The sequence below is a fragment of the Balaenoptera borealis genome (genome assembly GCF_965194805.1).
Source record: "Balaenoptera borealis genome assembly, chromosome: 16".
NCBI classification, from domain to species: domain Eukaryota; kingdom Metazoa; phylum Chordata; class Mammalia; order Artiodactyla; family Balaenopteridae; genus Balaenoptera; species Balaenoptera borealis.
This window is the reverse complement of record NC_138872.1, coordinates 73,526,799-73,547,364: the sequence shown is the minus strand read 5'-3', so window position 1 is coordinate 73,547,364 and position 20,566 is coordinate 73,526,799. Positions and strand designations below refer to the sequence as shown.

General features: G+C 39.2%; 2 protein-coding genes across 5 annotated transcripts in view; one reads left to right on the top strand and one right to left on the bottom strand.

Annotated features, from left to right (window-relative positions):
- MRPS17 (mitochondrial ribosomal protein S17) overlaps window positions 1-13,046 on the bottom strand; it is a 42,702-nt gene extending 29,656 nt beyond the window's left edge. The window contains exons 1-4 of one of the 4 annotated variants that reach the window (XM_082358613.1): window positions 12,414-13,046; window positions 2,972-3,399; window positions 2,290-2,375; window positions 1,881-1,961 (exon numbers count right to left, since the gene is read on the bottom strand). Coding sequence is in view for 2 of the 4 variants with exons in the window: in XM_082358611.1 (XP_082214737.1) it covers window positions 2,290-2,373 (84 nt within the window). In the remaining 2 variants the exon portion in view is untranslated. The remainder of the gene's footprint in view (window positions 1-1,880; window positions 1,962-2,289; window positions 2,376-2,971; window positions 3,400-12,413) is intronic. The other 3 variants (XM_082358612.1, XM_082358611.1, XM_082358614.1) reach the window with 3 other exon arrangements.
- Window positions 13,047-13,145: 99 nt separating this feature from the next.
- SEPTIN14 (septin 14) overlaps window positions 13,146-20,566 on the top strand; it is a 49,790-nt gene continuing 42,369 nt past the window's right edge. The window contains exon 1 of the mRNA XM_082358705.1: window positions 13,146-16,870. Coding sequence (XP_082214831.1) covers window positions 16,817-16,870 — 54 coding nt within the window. The 5' untranslated portion in view covers window positions 13,146-16,816. The remainder of the gene's footprint in view (window positions 16,871-20,566) is intronic.

The following is a 20,566-nucleotide window of genomic DNA, read 5'->3' as shown; positions in this document are numbered from 1 at the left end:
TAAACATCTCAATTTGCAATTCCTTAGTAGATCTGCTGAATGTCTGTCTCTGCTAAACAACTTGGGTTTAGGACCATGTCTGTTTTGCTCACTGATGTAGTTCTGATGCCAAGCACAATTTCTGGCACATAGCAACTGCTCAAAAAATACTTGTTGAATGAATGAATGATCTTTCTTCTGAACAAAGTAAATGGTTCTGGAAAATTAAAGCAAACTCCTCTGGCTAGAATGCCAAGAAGCAGATATGCTACCTTAGTTCTCAATATCTTTCTATCCCTGTCTGTGGGGAGCCTTACAATTAAGAGTAAACTGAGTGAATCTATTCCTTGCAACCCAAAGCACTGATACCGAATAAATGCTAAAGCTCGGCAGACGGTCTCCTTATGGTCCCTGCTCTTGCTCAAGTTCTATTTCCTGTCTTCTCTAATGTCCAAATACTACCTCATATCAGCACAAATTCAAACTCTCCTTTCCTCATGAAGTCTTCCCTCGCCCCTCTATTCTTATTTTTCCCTTTCTTTTTTAATTTTTTTGGCTGCGTCAGGTCTTAGTTGTGGTGCGTAGGCTCTTCATTGCGGCACGCGGGCTTCTCTCTAGCTGCAGCGTGCAGGCTCCTCTCTAGTTGTGGCGTGCAGGTTTTCTTCCTCTAGTTGTGGCACATGGGCTCCAGGGCGCGGGGGCTCTGTAGTTTGCGGTACGCAGGCTCTCTAGTTGAGGCGCCTGGGGGCTCAGTAATTGTGGTGCGCGGGCTTAGTTGCCCTGCGGCATGTGGGATCTTAGTTCCCTGACCAGGGACTGAACCTGCGCCCCCTGCATTGGAAGGCGGATTCTTTACCACTGGACCACCAGGGAAGTCCTGGTCCCCTCCAGTCTTATTTATTTATTTACTTATTTATGGCTGCATTGGGTCTTCATTGCTGCGCGCGGGCTTTCTCTAGTTGCGGCGAGCGGGGGCTACTCTTCGTTGCGGTGTGTGGGCTTCTCATTGCAGTGGCTTCTCTTGTTGCGGAGCACAGGCTCTAGGCGTGCGGGCTTCAGTAGTTGTGGCACGTGGGCTCTACAGCGCAGGCTCAGTCGTTGTGGCACATGGGCTTAGCTGCTCCGCAGCATGTGGGATCTTCCCGGACCAGGGCTCGAACCCATGTCCCCTGCACTGGCAGGCGGATTCTTAACCACTGAGCCACCAGGGAAGCCCCCACCACTCCAGTCTTAATTGGACTTCTGTCCTCTCTGAGCACCTGCTGTATTTGTTGTCTTTGGCATTCAGAGAAGAACCCAACATTACACTTTTCTGAATATTAATTGTGTGATGTAGGCTTTAAAAAATCTCCTCCAATGAGTTTGCTACCTGTGGATAATGATTATCTCATAACAACATGGAACAACAGAAGTCCTCCTTTCTGAAGCAATCAAGACTGGTATCTGGTATGTACCAGCTGGTTAAAGTGGAGATCCATAAACAATATCTCAAAGATTTAAACATTTAAATTTAAAATACATAAGTGTACATTTATTCCCTTGTCTTTTGATATGAGAATGATTTTAATGATTGAGGGCCCATATCCAAAATGTATCACTTCCTGTTTCATTAAATCAGAACAAGCAAATGACTCTTAGGAAATAATACTGGTGTAGAACCCTCTGAGATTTTTAGGATTTTCCTTCAATGTTTTACAGTTTTGCTCACACCTAATTTGACAGCAATATTTTAAAAGGTGACTGGTATTTACTGAGTCTTTCCAAAGCATTCAACTAGTTTTCATAGAAACAACTTATCATACTTATACCTCATAGAGATTTACATCATACTTAATCAAATTGTAACAACAGGTTTAAACAGGTTTTGGAAGAGATACAACAGATTCTTGATAAATACTAACTTGTGTCAACAGATGTTCTCAGGTACATTAACAGTCCTGTTGCCTTCAAGCAGTCACAGTGACTTGGGCATCATTCATTGTCTGCAGACACAGTGGCAAGTGTTGTTTGAATTCTAGTGAGTTATTTAAGGGAAGGGTGATTAAAACACAGTCTATGGCTTCTTGTGTTACCTTTACAACATCTAGCTCAGACATGAGTCCATGATCTGGTAAAAGTGCTGAAGGAGAGAAGAGCTATAAAGGGGCACATAAGGAGAGTGGGAAACATCCCATAGAGATCAGCATCTGTCACAAGAGTCTCAAGTGCTCTGGATTTTGGGGGCTTAGTACTTCTGAAAATTGAAAAATAAAAGTGCCCGCATTCTGAGAACTATAATAGCACTTCAGAGGAGAGTAAAACTGAACTTACCTGAGACCGCTGTATCTGTGATCCAACATTCATTTCCTTCTCCATGTTTCCCTCCAGGGAAAGTACAGCATTCTGCGAAGGCATTACTGGGAAAAAGAGAAAAGAAGAATCTTGTCAACGTATGACATTAAGGCTGAACCTAAATCTTGGGCCTTTTGTTTTGGATTAGGATGGCAAATGGTTTAGAGAGAAGCCCTCTAAGACATAAGCCTAAAGGCTGGGTGACTTAACTGTGACATTCTTGTTCCTCTATCACATTGAGGAACATAATGCAGGACTTTCTCTCCTCTGTAGTATAACTCCACCTGTTGTGACATAAGGGAAGCTCAAAGGTGCTCACTGGTTTTCAGCCCTAGCTACACATTTGGGGAATTTTAAAAAGATGCCAATGCTTAGCCCCTATTCCCAGAGATTTGGATTTAATGGTCTAGGGTGATCCTGGGCAACAGCATTTTAAATTCTGAAGTCTCCAAGTGATTCTAAGTGGGAAATGAGAACCACTGAGATGAGGTGATGCAGAGAACATATGTTAAGGGCCTATTCTTACCCTTTAAGGGGATAAACTCATCCCTAACCTCAAACTCCAGACATCTCCTCTACTCTCTTTAAGATGACCCTTCTAATATAGAAATGAGATTTCACTCTTTTATTTTTCAGAATGTTCGCTTTCCTTTTTGAGTACCTGGATTCAGTCCTCCACCAGGATGACTACACCTCTTTGCAGTTCTTAAGTTGTAATGTCCCCAAAGCCTTGTTCTCTTCTAGCATGACAGTCAGGAGATACACCAGTACTAGCAGCTTCAGTATCCTTGTCAGTCCCTGAAGGCTGATTTTTCCCAGTGGCTTATAGGAAACAGCCACTCCCAGGTATTAAAGGTGCCTCAACTCATGAGAGGGTCAGGAGCCAGTGGATATCCATGAGAATGACTTCTGCTTCCCAGGAGCAGCCACTCTCAGAATCTTGCCTTGTTCATGCAGAGTTGAGATGCAGAGGTTCCTGAAAGTGGCTATTACATTCGTTTTTTTCCCTAAAGGCATCAATCCTTCATGTACAGACTTCACTATGATATTCAAATCTGCCTCCTGGTTGAGCAGTTTCAGGTTGAGCACCTGTAATGAGATGCACCAGAGTCAGCAGAAGAAATCCAGCAGTGTCAGTCACCTAGGGACCTAGGGAGTCTATAAAGAGACATACAAACTATTCATTCATAAAGATAGAGCACCGTAGGATGTGGAATTCTTTAAAACAAACAAAAAGCATTTTTAGAATTCCTCAGATTACAAAGAGCAGAGATGTACAGATGCATCAACTACAACAAACTTAGCCTCAGTCCTCTCCCACCTTCTTCTCAGAACAGAAAACATGTGGTCCTTGCCCAGAGGAAGACTTTCAGATAGAGTTGTCTTCTCCTCAGAAAGAAGAAAAAACAGGTGTTTCACCAATACCAACAACAGAGTGAAATGTACTGATCTGCTAATAATCATGAGAGAATACATTTGTTCTCTGCTCACAAAAGTTGACCTGAAAAACTTTTCTCAAAAACTAATGATAGAAATGAAGAATGAAGTCATTTCTGAGAAAAAGAGAAAACTGCAGTTCCAATGGAGTGGCCCTGTTAGATAAGGAAGCCATTCAAGCCAAGACATGGCACGATTCTAACATTTTACAACCAGTTGACTAAGAGGCAGACCTTTCAAGAGTAATTTAAAAGCACTTTAAGAACCAGGTCCTTATTTTACCAAGCAAAAGCTCTAAAAAGGTCCTATGGTCTGAAGAGTCAGGTAGAATCTACGAGGATGTCCTGAGGTTTCAAACCCAATCACCTGAAAACCATTTATTCACAACAACAAAAACAGCACTAACCATGTTAGTGGACAGGGTTTCTCCTTTATATGTGTGAACCCAAGGCAATGAGGAACATTTCAAATATATTACACATTGTATACAAATATAGCTAGTTTGAGAATACTTTTTTTAAAAAATATTTATTTACTTATTTATTTGGTTGCGCTGTCCTAGTTGTGGCAGGTGGGCTCCTTAGTTGCAGTTCGTGGGCTCCTTAGTTGTGGCATGCGAACTCTAAGTTGCGGCATGCATATGGGATCTAGTTCCCTGACCAGAGATTGAACCCCTGCCCCCTGCATTGGGAGTGCAGAGTCTCAACCACTGCGCCACCAGGGAAGTCCCCTGAGAATACTTTTTATGGCATCTGATGGGACTAGGGTTCCTTAAAATACACCTTTGGAAATGCTGATTTAGTTCTCAGTTCCTTGGTTTAATGAAGGATTCTGAGTTTAATGAGTTCTTGGCTTAATGAAGCTCTAATCACAGAGCTAAGTGAAAGAGCTGGTTCTAGAACACTTAGGTCTTCTGATTCAGCCCTGGGCTCTTTCTAGTATACACTGGAGTCCTTTTTGCTACTTGTTTTCTCCCTTTTCCTTTAAAAAAAATCTGATCCCTTTCTTTTCATAATTTCCCTTTTAATTCCTATATTGGAAAGAACAAAAAAAGAGAACCACTCCCGACCCACAAACTGTGCAATTCCTCATACAACAAACGGGTGGAGCTTTCCAGAGAAAGAGACTGCAGAATTGCCAGTCTTTTTCAAACAAGTAACCATGATGGCTGGGAAAGTAACAAATTCCCTTGACTGCTTAAAGAATACTAGAATTATAGTCAATTCAGAGGAAGAATGATTCTGGCTTAACAGTTTTCATTTTCACCCCAAGCTCTTCCAAAAATCTGAGTGAACTTCACTGCCCATAGAAAACCTATGCCGTGGTTCTCAATCTGGGCTGTGCATTAGACTCAGCCCAGATTTAAAATGACACAACAGATGCATATGTATAGGGCCAGATGCATATATATATATATATATATATATGGCAAGGCTCTACCCAAGAGCTACTAAATCAGAATCTGTTGAGAAGAATTCTGGCATCCACATATTTTTTAAATGCCCCACAAGTGATTCTGATGCAAGCAAGAACTCACAACAACTCTCAGAGCCTTTCGTTTCCTTCACACCCTCAATCCCAATGATTTTCACCATCATTCTACTTCAGTCACCCACTTCTAGGGCCGAACCACTTCTGAAATCTTTCTTACCTTACACAACACTAGACTGTGAATCGGGAGACCTAGGTTCTAGACTAGATGGGGAAGAAAATGAAGGCAGGAGTAGTGGTTTAATAGATCAAGGGAAAATAGACAAAAGAGCAGTGTTTATCAAAGTGTGGTCTGAAGATCACTTGAATCACGGTATTTGTTGAAAAGCAGACTCACTGGTCCTATCCTAGATCTCATGAAATAGCACCTCTGGAGATATTATTGGCCCAAGAATTTGCATTACCAAGTATTTCTTCCCTGGAATCAGTCCGTTTTCTCCAGCCTCCCTACAGGCACGAATCTAGCACCTATCTTCTCATTCCTAGATCTTCAACTTTATCTTTCACTTTTATGGACTCCTTCCTATCATCATTTAAAATCATTTAATGTCTCTCCCAACATTAAAATTTTCCACTGGTTTTTACACCCCTTTGCAACTACCATTCTTTCTTTATTCAAGGCCATAACTCTTCAAAGGATTGTCGATACTTGTCTATACTTCCTCATTACCATTTATTTTTCAATTCTCTGTAATCTTGCTTCTGTTCTGCCATCAGCACTCCCCTGAAATTGCTCTGGTCAAGAATACCAAACTCTCTTTTGTAGTTCATGCAGTGGACCTCATTACTTCTTGCTTTCTTGAGCTCTGATGGTATCTGATACTGCTGACAGCTGCGTCTCACTTTACTTCAGTGGGCTATGTTCTAATCCCTTTTCCTGTGCCTACCATTCACATATTGTTGTTCCTTATGATTTTCCAAAATCTACTCTCGCTCTCTCCACACTTGAAGTAAAGGGATCTTTAAAAGATTTTAACCTGACTGTATCAGTTCCTCACTTGAAATTCTTCAGCAGCTTCCTTAGGCTGGAGTACAAAGCCATAAAGAAACCTACGACCTGCTTCCTGTTCCCTCTCAAGCCACTCTGCTGTTTGCTTTTTGAGGGTTCATACACAGCATCCTGCTTTTAGGTGTTTAAATGTGTCATGTGTGGGATCCACCCCCACCTCCTCCCCTAGCAATACCTATGCTTCCTTCGGGTCTCAGCTTAAATCAAGTAAGATTTTGACATCACAGACCAAGTGAGGCCCCCTTGTTCACACCTTCCTTCCTTAGGTAGCACTTTTTATTGTTGTAATTATTGTACAGTTATCCATCTTTATTTATATCTCACTACTGTGTGATGTTAACCTCCATGAAGGCAGGAATCTGTTCTGTCTTGCTTAACTATTCTAATTTCAAGGCCCGGTATGTGATTCATAGTAGATATGTATCAAATATTTGCTAAATGAGTAAATGAAAGGGTTCTGGTGTTTGTTCTTCTATTTTTTTAACTTTCTATTTTGAACCAATTTTAGACTTACAGTAAAGCTGCAAAAGTAGTACACAGTTCTTAAATACCATTTACCCTACTTGTCCTAATATTAATATTTTACATAACCATGGTATGATGATCGATACCAAGAATTTAACAATATTATTAATTCAAATTATTCAAATTTCACCAGTTTTTCCACTAATATTCTCTGATCCAGGATCCCACATGGCATTTAGTTTTTATTTTTCCTGAGTCTCCTCCAATCTGTAACAGCTCCCCAGGTTTTCTGTCTTTCATGAGCTTGATACTTTTGAAGAGTACTAATGAATTATTTTGTAGAATGTCCCTCAATTTGGGTTTGTCTGATGTTTTCTCAGGGTTGGAATGAAGTTAAGATTTTTAGCAAGAATAATACAGAAGTGATGTTGTGTCTTTCTTAGTGCATAATATGAATGGGTTTATGATGTAGATATGTCTTATGAATGGTAACATTGACCATTATCACCTGGTTAAGGTGGTGTTTACCAGGTTTCTCCACTGCAACAATTATTAATATGGTGTTTGCTTAATGGTGATTTCTCTATTTCCCTCTTTCCTACTAATTATTAATTGGAATTTTTCCATAAGGAAAAGCTGTTCCTTGGCTCTAATTTATTTATATCTGTATGGATTTATGGATATTTGTTTTATTCTATGAGTTAAAATACAAAACATTATTATTTTATTATACAAACTGTTCCAGCTTTGGCCATTAGGAGGCTCCTGTGTTATTCTGACTAGCTCAGCTATTTTGAACACTTCCTGGCACCATAAGATGTTCTAGGCTCTTGTATTTTCCCTGACCATCCCTGGAATCCGCCACTTCTCCAAAGAGCCCTGGTTCCATTTATTGGAGAAGTGTTTAGACACAAAAATCTGGGTACCAGGTGTGCTGCTTGCTACTGGTGTATCATTGCTTCTAGGCCCTCCAGGAGACGGAGCTACGAAGTATATATGTATGCATATCAACCATACATATACATACTTCTATTGTGTTTGTCTATATATTAAATACCATGAGTTCACACTGACACCTCTGATTCCAATCCAATACCACAGGGCTCATTTTGGTCTTCTTCCTTTTCTCATTGGTAACTTCTTTCTTCCAACAGTGAAAAATTGTTGGCTCTCATTATCTACAGTATATTTACTTATTTGTTCAATTCTGGTATACACACAAAGTAGTTTCAGAATTACTAACTCATACCCTTGTGAGAAACACATTTACTAGCTTGATTACAGCATTTATGTAGAGTTCTCTTTGTCTTTAACCTTAGAGTATCCAGTCAAGATAGTGGTTCCTAAAGTTACTTAGGTCAGTTCTTTTCTTTGCCACTTCCTTCAGTGAGGTTATGTCATTCATTTGTACTACAGTTATGTTTGTTAGTGTTTGTGTTCATTCTCTTCTATTTTTACAGCCGTCCCCTGGTATCCCTGGGGGACTGGTTCCAGAATCCACTGCAGATACCAAAATCTGAGGATGCTCAAATGCTTTATATAATATGCTATGTAGTATTTATATATAAACTATACATATCCTCCTGTATACTTTAAATCATCTCTAGATGACATTACTTATAACACCTAATACAGTATAAATGCTACATAAACAGTTGCCTGCACATGGCAAATTCAAGTTTTGCTATTTGGAACTTTCTGGAATTTTTTCTCCAAATATTTTCCATCTGCAGTTGGTTGAATATATAAATATGGAAGCCGAAAACACAAAGGGCTGAGTGTAGTCTATTTATTTACTCTCAGGTGGTTCCCCCATTGCTACGGTTTCATTGATCATCTTTTTTGAGCTATATAACCACATACACTCTTACTGGACATCCCCACCTACCTCGTGGGTTTGTTGTGAGGCTTAAGGGATTAAATATTTGTAAATATTTAGATCATATTAGCACTTAGTTAGCAGTATTTATATATTTTACATATTATTCTTACTCTATGATATTCCCTGTCTCAATGAATAGCGCTACCAAACCTGAAACCTGAGTGCCATTCCTGACCTCTCTTTCTTTCCCTTAGTCTCATTCCCCAATCAAACATCAAATCCTGGTAAATTTCCCTCCTTAAACACGTAGTGAGTGTTCCATCTTCACTTCCACTACCTTTATTCAGGTATCATCTCTCACTTTGATTACTGCCACACCCATCTAACTGGTCCTTGACTTTAGTCCAACATTTTCTTCACACTGCAGCCAGAGAGATCTTTCTCCACACCCCTTCTCTACTGTGGAAACACCTTCACTTTATTTTCTGACACATATTAAAATGAAAATTTTAGTAAATACAGAAAAGCAGGAAAAAAATCACCTATAATGTCATCACCCAGAGATAACCAATTACTTTTTTGGGATATAGCCCTTTCAGGCTTTTCCTTCACAAACACACACACACACTCATGCACATTATAATATGGCATGTTATTTCTTTTTTGAAACCTGGATTTTAATTGATAACATTGTATACATCACTTCATGGTAGAAAACAAAAATCTAAATATTCATTAAAAAAATAGGCTCATAGTATATTCCATTGCATGTGATACCTAAAGTTTATTTAACAAGTTTATTATTAATAGACATTTAGGCCTCTCTCTCTCCTTCTTTCTCTGCTGTTACAGACAACAGCAAACATTATACAGTTTTGGCATAATTTTGCCTGACTATTTCCTTAGGATAAATTCCTAGCAGAGGAACTGCTGGGTAAAAAGGAAGGCAAAAGGTGTTCAGGAAGGTGTATCATTTTATATATTCATCAATATATGATAGCGACCATTAGCCAATGTTAGTTATTATCGTTTTTAAATCTAATACACAAATAGTATTTAACTGATGCTTTAATATGCAATTCTTAGATAACATGTAAGGTAGGACTTTTACCATTTTTAACTTTTATATTTTTTCTTTTATAAATTACCCTTTTGTGTCAATTATCCACTTTTCTACCATATTGTCTTTTTCTTATTGATTTGTCAGAGTCCTTTATTACATAGTCTGCAATAAAGGATTAAATGAGCAGGTCTGAATGGTCCAAACTCTGCATATTCCAAGGAAAGGTTTGACTCTGGCCTGGCTCCTGGTAGATAACCTATAAGCCCCTGAAACATCCTGTCTGTTAAGAGTGTCTCTGTTTACCTGAGGCCTTGGGACAGGTCAAAAAGTTTATGCTAACAATGGGATTTATGGTGGGAACCTTGGGCCATGTGGTATCAGCTTGCCCACTGGAGGAGCTGGAGACTGGAGGTCAGCAAAATGGATGGTCAGCCATGCTTATATGACCAACTTCCAATAAATACTCTGGACACCAAGGTTTGAATGAGCTTTCCTGGTTGGCAGTACTGCATAAATATGGCCACACATCATTGCCCGGAGAATTAAGAACTACTTGCACAAGTCCATTGAGAGAGGACAACTGGAAGCTTGCACCTGGTCTCTCCTGGACCCTGCCTTACATGCTTTTTTTTCATTGCTGATTTTAATCTGCATCCTTTCACTGTAATACTCATCTTACTGGGAGTATAACAGTTTTGCTCAGTTCCGTGAGTACTTCTAGAACATCACTGAACCTGAGTATGGTGTTGGGGACCTCTGAACACAGATAGTAACCAGCAATTCCCTTGTCATAACATAGATAACAAATATAGTCTTCATTTTATCATCTGTCTTTAATTTTTGCTGCTTTCTAAAAAGAGCTAATATTTAAAAATTTTACCTTATAAAACCTGGGGTTTTTTTTCTCTCTGTATAGGTTCTAAGTGTGTGTGAGGGTTTTTGTTTTGTTTTGTTTTCCTTACACAGATTATACATGTTAACAAGCTTTTTTTCTTTTTTACACATTCGACATAAAAACATGAGTATGCAAAACATGGGTGTACACAGAGTAAAGTATGTGTGCCTTTCAACTTCTCTTCTACTCTGCTTCCCTCCCTGGAGGTAACTCATTGTTAGTCACTTGGTTTGCATCCTTTTCTGTGTATTTATGAACATACATAATATAACCACATACATACTTAACATAATGCACACTATACTATATTCATTGTTCTGCAACATCCTTTATTCACTAAATGTCTTAGAGATCTTTCTTTGTGTGTTAACTTCACAATAAACTACATAATAAACTATCTTATTCTATTTTATAGCAGCACAATATTCCACTGTATGGGTCTATCACAATATGTTTAACCATATCCAGAGTGAACATTTAAGCTGTACCTATTTCTCAAATTACAAACAATATTGTAATAAACATCTTTGTACATACTTCCCTGTGCACCTGTGCAAGTATTTCTGCAGGACAGATCTTAGAATAGAATTTCTGAACCACAGAGTGAGCTCATTTAACATTTTGGTAAATGCAGTCAAATTGCCACCCAAAATACTTCCTCAACTGTACAACCGGTGCCCTTCCCCCCTGCACTTTCCTCAATACTTTGTATCACCAATATTTTTATATTTTGCCAGTCCAGTGGGTGAAAAATATGTCTTCATTTGCATTCTATGGTTACTTATGAAGTTAAGCACTTTCTTCATTGGTTTCCTGTATCTTCTATAAATTACCTGTGCATATCCTTTGCCCACTTTTCTTTTTTCTCTTTTCTTTTTTTAACAAGTCTCTTTACATATTATGGACACTTTCTCTAACACATGTTGCAAATATTTTCTTCATATCTCTAATTTTTAGCCCTTTGTTCTTTTCAAATACAAAAACTTTAACTTTTGATATCATTAAATTAATGAATTTTCCCCAGAGGGTTTTGTGTCCTGTTTGGGTGGTTTGGTAGGGCTACAGCATAAAGTGCAAGGGTGGAAGGCCAAGCAGTATGCAATATTAAGGTCATAAAGGGCTTTGAGGGCACTGCTAAGAAACTAAAACATTATCCTGATGGCAGCAGGGAAGCATATAAAAGTTTTCAGCAATAGAGTGACTTTCAACAAATTCTCCATTTAATAAGAGCACCTACTAAGTGCCATGGTCAACTCTGTCTCTTATAAAATGGTAACTTTTGTATCTTTTACATTTCCCACAATTCAAAATAACTAAAAGACACAGAAAGCTCATTATGTCCAAAGACACAATTAGGGGGATCTGCTCTGCCACATATTAAAACAAAATGGTATCAGTGCAGAAACTGTGAGGGCCGTGAAACAGTCTAGAAACAGATCCGAGTGTACACACGCCTGTAGAATAGAATAAAAGCGTCACCTCAATTCAGTGGGAAAATAGATGATGGCAAGACCACCGAGGAAAAAGGTATATTCGCATCTAACACGTTATCACAAAATTAATACCCAGTAGGTTAAAATGTAAAAAAAAAAAAAAGCTATTTAAAAAATCCTTTAAAAGTATTACAAGAAAATAAAGGTGAATGTTTTAATACTCTTGAAATGGGGAAAACTTTCCAAAAATGATACCCACCCACGCCTATACCAAAATAAATTGCAGAAGATATTAGACGAAAATAGGTTTGTAATCTTGGAATGGGGAGGCCTTCCTACCAAAGGGGCACAGGGTGTCCAAGAAGCCTAAGGGCGCCGCTGGGGGGGTCCGAGTCGACCGGAGGGGCGGCGTCCGCGACCCGGGACCCCCGGGCTGCCGCCCGCCCTGCCCCCTCGCCCGCCGCCCGGCCCGCGGGGGCCGCACTCACCCGCCTCCACAGACAAAGGGCGCCCAGGGCGGCTCCGCCCCCTGACGACGACACCGCCGCCGCCCGTCCGGACCCAGGCGGGAGAGGGTGATGAGGGCCCTGATGCCTGAGCCAATGACGCCCAGTGACGAGGCCCCTGGGGCTGGACCAGCCGCCGGCGCCAGCCGGGCTCTGACGAAAGCCTCCAAGCAATGGCGGCCACGCCGCGCTGGCTTCGGCTCTGCGATACGCATGCGCCGGCGGCGCCCAGGGCCGACCGCTTCCCATATGCAGGGCTCGGAACTCCCACCCGCTTTTACGGGTCTGCTTCTCACCAGGGCCGCGCTGACCCCGGGGGCCCGGACCTCCCGCTCCCGGCACTCGCAGAACTGCGCCTTCTGAGAGGGCCGAGGACCCCTCATAGCCCCTGCCAATCAGAAGCTCCCGCGTGGGTCACTGCTCGGTCCCCTAGGTGACCACACAAGCCGTCGCTCTTCTCAGTCCTGAAATACCGCCCCCCTCCCGAATTTTATATTGACGAAACTAAAAATACAATAATAATGATTGAATATATATAACATATAATACAGGTCTACTGATGTTCAGTAGAATATTATATATTATATATAATATCATATATTATATATTTTTATATAATATAATATATATAATATCATTTATTATATATTTATATATAATATATAATATAATATATTATATATAATATAATACATTATATATAATATATATTAATATTATATATAATAATATTATATATATATAGTATATAATACACGTCTACTGCTATATTTAAGATGGATAACCAACGAGGACCTACTGTACAGCACAGGGAACACTGCTCAATGTTATGTGGCAGCCTGGATGGGAGGGGAGTTGGGGGGGAGAATGGATACATGCATATGTATGGTTGAGTCCCTTTGCTGTGCACCTGAAACTATTACAACATTGTTAACCAGCTATACTCCAATATAAAATAAAAAGTTAAAAAACAAAGGTCAAATACTGTGTGATTCCACTTATATGAGGTACCTAGAGTAGTTAAATTTGGACATTGACAGACATTACAATTGTTGCCAGGGGCTGAAGGTGGAATGGAGATGTCTAGTTACTGTTTAATGAGTACAAAATGTCAATTTGAGAAGATGAAAAGACTTCTGGAGATGATGGCTGCACAACAAAGTGAATATACTGAATGCCACTGAACTTAAAATGGTAAATTTTATGTTATGTATTTTTTAATACCATAAAAAGAGAAAAAAGACAGCTGGATCCTTATATCTGTTTCTACATTTAATCTTTTGAAATATGTTGTTTCGGTTGATGTTTCTGAAGAAAATCTGGCTTCATATAGATACATAGCTGGAAAAAGGAATCCTTTAATAAGTCTTCTCATGTAATTGTGAATATTCTTCTTTGATACCCCACCAAAACTTGATGAGATTAGTTGCAATGTAGAATCTGAAACCATATTCATATACTTTTAGTTTTTACACCACAATCTGTTAGTCTGTCTCACTCTCCAAATGGATCTTGAACTCATGTATGACTTTGTAATGTCACACACTGGCCATTTGGAAAATATCTGTTTACTGAGTTACCTAACTCAGTGGGTCCTAACTGGGTATGATTTTACCCTCTAGGAAATATTTGGCAATGTCTAGAAATATTTGGCAATATGTGGCAATGGTTGTCACACGCTGGGGTTGCTACTGACATCTACTGGGTAGAAACCAGAGGTACTGCTAAACATTTTAACAATGCATAACAAAGGATTATATAGCTCCAAATGTCAATAGTGCTGAGGTTGGAAAACCCTAGTTTATTTAATGCTGACATATTTCATTATACAATATAAAAATTTGTGTTTGTTAATATCATCACTAATCTTTTTGGGAAAGTTTGTAAGTATTAGGAAGTTGTCAAGAGAGTGGTTACAAGTTCTCCAAAAACTTTAAAGTTCAAATTTTATCATTTACAACCTATATTTTCAGTTATTTTCCTTCATGTTATAAAGCACACTTCATTCATTTTCAAGAAACTGTCTTAGAAATAACCAAGTCTAAAAAACTAGTATTTGTCAGTTGTTTTTGTAGTTGAAATTGGTGTTCCATAAAATAAGGAGTTACTATTTCTCACAATCACATTAACTTGTTTTGCTCAAGAGAACCATCGCACTTGTATACGGTATAAATGCTTTATGGTACTCACTACCTTGATTAAAGTAGCAGCAGTTTTAGCCACCATTGCTTTTGACCCATCAGTGCAAATGTCAACACAGTGGGAAAAGCAAATTACCTTAGTATTATTAGAAAAAAAAGTTGACCGTATGGGCCCCCTGAAAGAGAGTCAGGGATCCCCAGGGGCCCAGGGACCATACTTTGTAAACTTCTGCTCTAGATTTATGTGAAAGAAGTAAACCCCTATTTATTTAAGGCACCATTAATTAGGTTTTAAAAAATAAGATAACTTGTATCTCTAGTTTTCAAACCGTCTTCTGCAAACTTGCCAAAAAGTCAGCAGTTACACAGAGATACTCTTATTTTTTAAAAGTTCCTCTCTTTTTTTCCAGAGTTACTGAGATATAATTGACAAATAGAAGTTGTATATATTTAAGGTGCATAATGTGATGTTTTGATATACATATACATTGTGAAATGATTACCACAATCAAGCTAACATATCCATCCCCTCACATAGTTACCACTGTGTGCGTGCATGCGTGCGTGTGTGTGTGTGTGTGTTGGGGGGAGGAGAATGCTTAAGATCTACTCTTTTAGCAAATTTCAAGTATAAAATAGAGTATTGTTAATTGTAGTCACCATGCTGTACATTAGATCTCTAGAATTTTTTTCATTTGCATAACTGAAACACAAGACTCTTAAATTTATAGTAATTTACTTCAAATTCTGAGGTAGGATAAGTATAAGAAGTTAAGAAATAATTCTTTTTCAGTGGTTTAAGTGTTTACTGTTGGATTGCAATTAAAGCTCGGAAATCACTGCAATACCCACCATTATTGTTCTGCTAAATAATATAGAAACTTCATATATACTAGACTAGAGTAAACCATACCATAGAACAAAACACTACTTGTACTAGAAAACACTATTTACCATTAGGGAAAAAATGAGGTAAATCTATATACTAAAGTGGAATAATCCTCAGGATATATCAAGTGAAAATACCATGGTACAGAGCCATTCTTTAATTCTGTTTGCTTTTCTCTTTGCTATGCTTATATATAATATTTCCCTTTAAAACATGCTTCATAGTCTCAGTATCTTTGTGTTATACTCAAAAGTAGGGTAGCATGTCCTTCTCAGGCAGTGTTGCTTAGAAATCAGCACAGCTTGCTCTCTTGTACCTCTCCTCCCTTGTTCCAAACTGTTGCAAACACAGTGAATATTTGGTCCAGAACTGGGGACAGTAGAAAGAACACCAGCTTTGGAGTCAGTTCAGACCTGTGTCTGCCGCATAGCTGAAATCTTGAGCAAGTAAGTTACTTAATTTTTTTGATTCTGAATTTTCTCTTTTAGCATATGGCAATGAAAATATGTGTATCTCATATCTATTATGAGAACTAAAGGAGATAAAGCACATCAGCACTCAGCACAATGCTTCATAAATGACAACTATCATTAATTTAGTTCCTTGTCTAAGGGAGTCGTTTAGATTTTTAGAAGTTCTGCTTTCGCAATTCTCCTTCAATAAGTACACTCTAACACCCCAGCCTCCCCTGGTAAGTTACTCTGGAAAGTTAAGTAATTATAAGTGTCTTCCTGGTTCTTTTAGCACTTTTTAAGAAGGAAGTGGGGTGATATAGGAGTACAGGATTAAGAGCCACAAACAACTACCTATAAAATAAATAAGCAGCAGAGATATATTGTACAGCACAGGGAAATATAGACATTATTTTGTAATAACTTTAAATGGAGTATAATCTATAAAAATATTGAATCACTGAAAGCAATATACTATTAGTTGTACACCTAAAACTAATATACTATTGTAAATCAACTATACTTCACTAAAGAAAAAGTGAAAAAGAAAAGCAAAATTCCCTATTTCCATTTCTCATGCCCAGAGAGTTCTTTAAAGAAGAACAATGCTCTTTGTCCTTTTGATTTCAAAAGGGAGTTTACCTTCCTTTAGATGCTTTTTGTGTGTTTATGATTAAATGTATTACTGTACATTATAAGTTGAGTATTATTTATTATATAGAAGCCTGTCTAGCAAAGCAGCCACAATTGAAAACAGGTTAACAGTGTGGACTGAAGCCAAAGCCAGGGATAATGTCTATATTAGGCTCCCTTATTGATCTAAATTATATTGTAGGAATGTAGCCTTTTAAAGTAATCTTTTAAAGGTTTTTGTTTCTTTGTTTTCAGCTCCTTCAGCCTGACATGGCAGAAAAACCAACGCGTATGTCCACACAAATACCCGATGATGAAGATATAGTTGAGTATATATTTCAAAGAGAATTCTCCTTTTTGTCCTTAACAAAATTGTGTAGCTTCAAAATATTGACTCAGTAAACTGATATAGACCTAGATGGTAAACGCTTATGTTTGTTATGTTTGGGCATGAATTAGCTTTTATACTGATTGGAGTTAAATATCAATGATTGTTTACATAACTGATGCATGTTTCTTGCATCTGCAGACATTTTTAGTAGTACAAAAGACTATTCCTATTTAACACCAAAGAATAACAAATGAAAATTCCAGAACCTCCCAGTAGGTGAGGAGAATAATGCTACTTTGATGCATATGTTTGTGGACCTTTAGATACTGATAATAAAAAACTTTTAAATGAAGTTATTTTAGGAAGTGGCTGGGTGGCTGCTTTTTTATTACTTTACTGAGTGGGAGATTGAACCAAGTTCCATTTTAAGAGGCGCCTCTGTACTAGGGAAAACATAGTAATTCACATACAATTTTACCCTAAAAGAGAGTAGCATATCTGAATGGGTGAAAACTGAGTTTTAGAACTATTTTTGACCAAAATAGATACATGAATAGATACATGAATATTGAGCTATGTTAAGTAGTGTTGGTTTATGACTTAATAACTAATGGTTCTCTTTTCGGTGTTTTCCTCCAATCATGCATGGTTTTCTGTATCTTCATTTGAACCATCAAACCATCATATTTTTTCTCTTCTCTTTCTCAGTTACTTTTCTGAAGTGAATGGCTTATTCCACCTTTATTTTTCTATCAACCACACTTTAAAAATCACATTTGATCCAACTTTCATCTTCGTTGCTCTTCTGAAACTATTACCGACCCTTTCAAGTCGGGTCCCCACAAGGGTCCTCCTGCCTGGGGTCACTCGTGCCAGTGGAATGAGACTGAGTGCGGCTCAGAAGCAAAGGAAAGTTTAGTCTTTGATTAAAGAACGGAGAGGTGTGAGCTCAAGCTCTAAAGTCCACACTCAGGACAGGCTGTGGGCAGGCTGCTTCGTAGGGTTCCGGGCTGTGGAGGGAGGGACGGAGTTCTCGTGGGTGCTCACGGCACCCCACCGCTATCTTGAGTTCAAGTGGTGCTCGCAGGGCTTCTCCACACGGTACGCCAAGTTGGGGTGTTGGGCCCAGGGGTTCTGTGCTGGGAACTGTAATCCGAGGTGTTAGGTGCAGGCCTCTGCACACGGCCCCTGTAGGCAAGTGAAACTAGACTTAGCATGAAAGAAGAGGTTAGACCTTATCTTATTGTTACCGACCCTTTTGAGTCGGACTCCAACAAGAGTCCTCCTGCCTGGTGTTATTGGAGCCAATAGAATGAGACCCAGTTTGGTTCAGAAGCAAAGGAAAGCTTTATTCTTTGATCAGAGAATGGAGAGGTGTGAGCTCTCGCTCTAGAGTCCTCGCTCTCCTGAACAAGCTGTTGACGGGCTCGCTTTATAGGGTTCTTGTCAGCGGAGAGAGGGGCGGAGTTCTTGGAGGGCGACTGCAGTGCCGGGTGCAGCAGCGTCTCTGCACACGGTTCACTGTCATCATCTTGAATTGAGGTGTCTTGCATAGCGCTTCTCCATATGGAGTGCCAAGTTGGGGTGTCGAGTGCGGCAGTTCTTTTTGTTGTTGTTAATTAATTAATTAATTTTTGGCTGCTTTGGGTCTTCATTGCTGCACACAGGCTTTCTTTAAGTTGCAGTGAGCGGGGGCTACTCTTGGCACTTTGGCTCAGTAGTTATGGCTTGTGGGCTCTAGAGCGCAGGCTCAGTAGTTATGGCACGTGGCCTTAGCTGCTCCGTGGCATGTGAGATCTTCCCAGACCAGGGCTTGAACCCATGTCCCCTGCATTGGCAAGTGGATTCTTAACCACTCTGCCACCAGGGAAGTCCTGAGTGCAGTGGTTCTGAGCTGGGAACTCTAATCCCACACGTTAGGTGTAGGGGCTCTGCGCTTGGCCCCCTTAAGGCAAGTGAGACTAGACTAAGCACAAAAGAAGAGGTTAGACCTTATCCGATCACCTAGATTCCATCATATTTTTCCCAGGGACCCCAGTGGGCTTTGCTGGTGACAAAACTACTGTCAGAGTCCTATCTCAGTGACTAAACCACTGACTTATGCCCATCCCATATTACCTTTGGGCGCTCTGATGCATTAAGTCACGGTGAATGCTCCTCTGTTTACATGACATTAAAATCATAAAATTTTAGAATAGGCGGATCCCGAGGATCAATTAGTCGAACTTTAATCTGATATATAAATGCTTGCTACAAACCATTTAGCAAGTAGTCTCCCAACCCTTTTTTGAACCCTTTACAAATGGCAACTTAATTTATTCTCCTTTTTGAAATTAAAAATAACATTATTAAAAGAAAATTTCAAACAATAGGAAAGAGATAACAGGCCTCTCAACCTAGCTCTTTACAGGCAATAACTAATCTAATCTCTGGACAACTTTTCATATCAGCTCATACGGATCAACCTAATTCTTTTTAGTAGCTCTGTTCTTTTTTTTTTTACATCTTTATTGGAGTATAATTGCTTTACAATGTTGTGTTAGTTTCTGCTGTACAACAAAGTGAATCAGCTATACACATACATATATCCCCATATCTCCTCCCTCTTGTGTCTCCCTCTCACCCTCCCTATCCCACCCCTCTAGGTGGTCACAAAGCATGGAGCTGATCTCCCTGTGCTATGCAGCTGCTTCCCACTAGCTATCTATTTTACATTTGGTAGTGTATGTATGTCCATGACACTCTCTCACTTCATCCCAGTTTACCCTTCCCCCTCCCCGTGTCCTCAAGTCTATTCTCTACATCTGTGTCTTTATTCCTGTCCTGCCCCTAGGTTCATCAGAACCTTTTTTTTTAGATTCCATATATACGTATTAGCATATGGTATTTGTTTTTCTCTTTCTGACTTACTTCACTCTGTATGATAGACTCTAGGTCCATCCACCTCACTGCAAATAACTCAATTTCATTTCTTTTTATGGTTGAGTAATATTCCATTGTATATATGTGCCACATCTTCTTTATCCATTCATCTGTTGATGGACACTTAGGTTGCTTCCATGTCCTGGCTATTGTAAATAGAGCTGCAATGAACATTGTGGTACATGACTCTTTTTGAATTATGGTTTTCTCAGGGTATATGCCCAGTAGTGAGATTCCCGGGTCACATGGTAGTTCTATTTTTAGTTGTTTTTTAAAAAAATTTTATTTTATTAATTTTTTTATACAGCAGGTTCTTATTAGTTATCTATTTTATACATCTTAGTGTATACATGTCAATCCCAATCTCCCAATTCATCACACCACCACCCCCACCCCGCCACTTTCCCCGCTTAGTATCCATACGTTTGTTCTCTACATCTGTGTCTCAATTTCTGCCCTGCAAACCGGTTCATCTGTACCATTTTTCTAGGTTCCACATATATGCATTAATATACGATATTTGTTTTTCTCTTTCTGACTTACTTCACTCTGTATGACAGTCTCTAGATCCATCCACGTCTCTACAAGTGACCCAATTTCGTTCCTTTTATAGCTGAGTAATATTCCGTTGTATATATGTACCACATCTTCCTTATCCATTCATCTGTCGATGGGCATTTAGGTTGCTTCCATGTCCTGGCTACTGTAAATAGTGCTGCAGTGAACATTGGGGTGCATGTGTCTTTTTGAATTATGGTTTTCTCTGG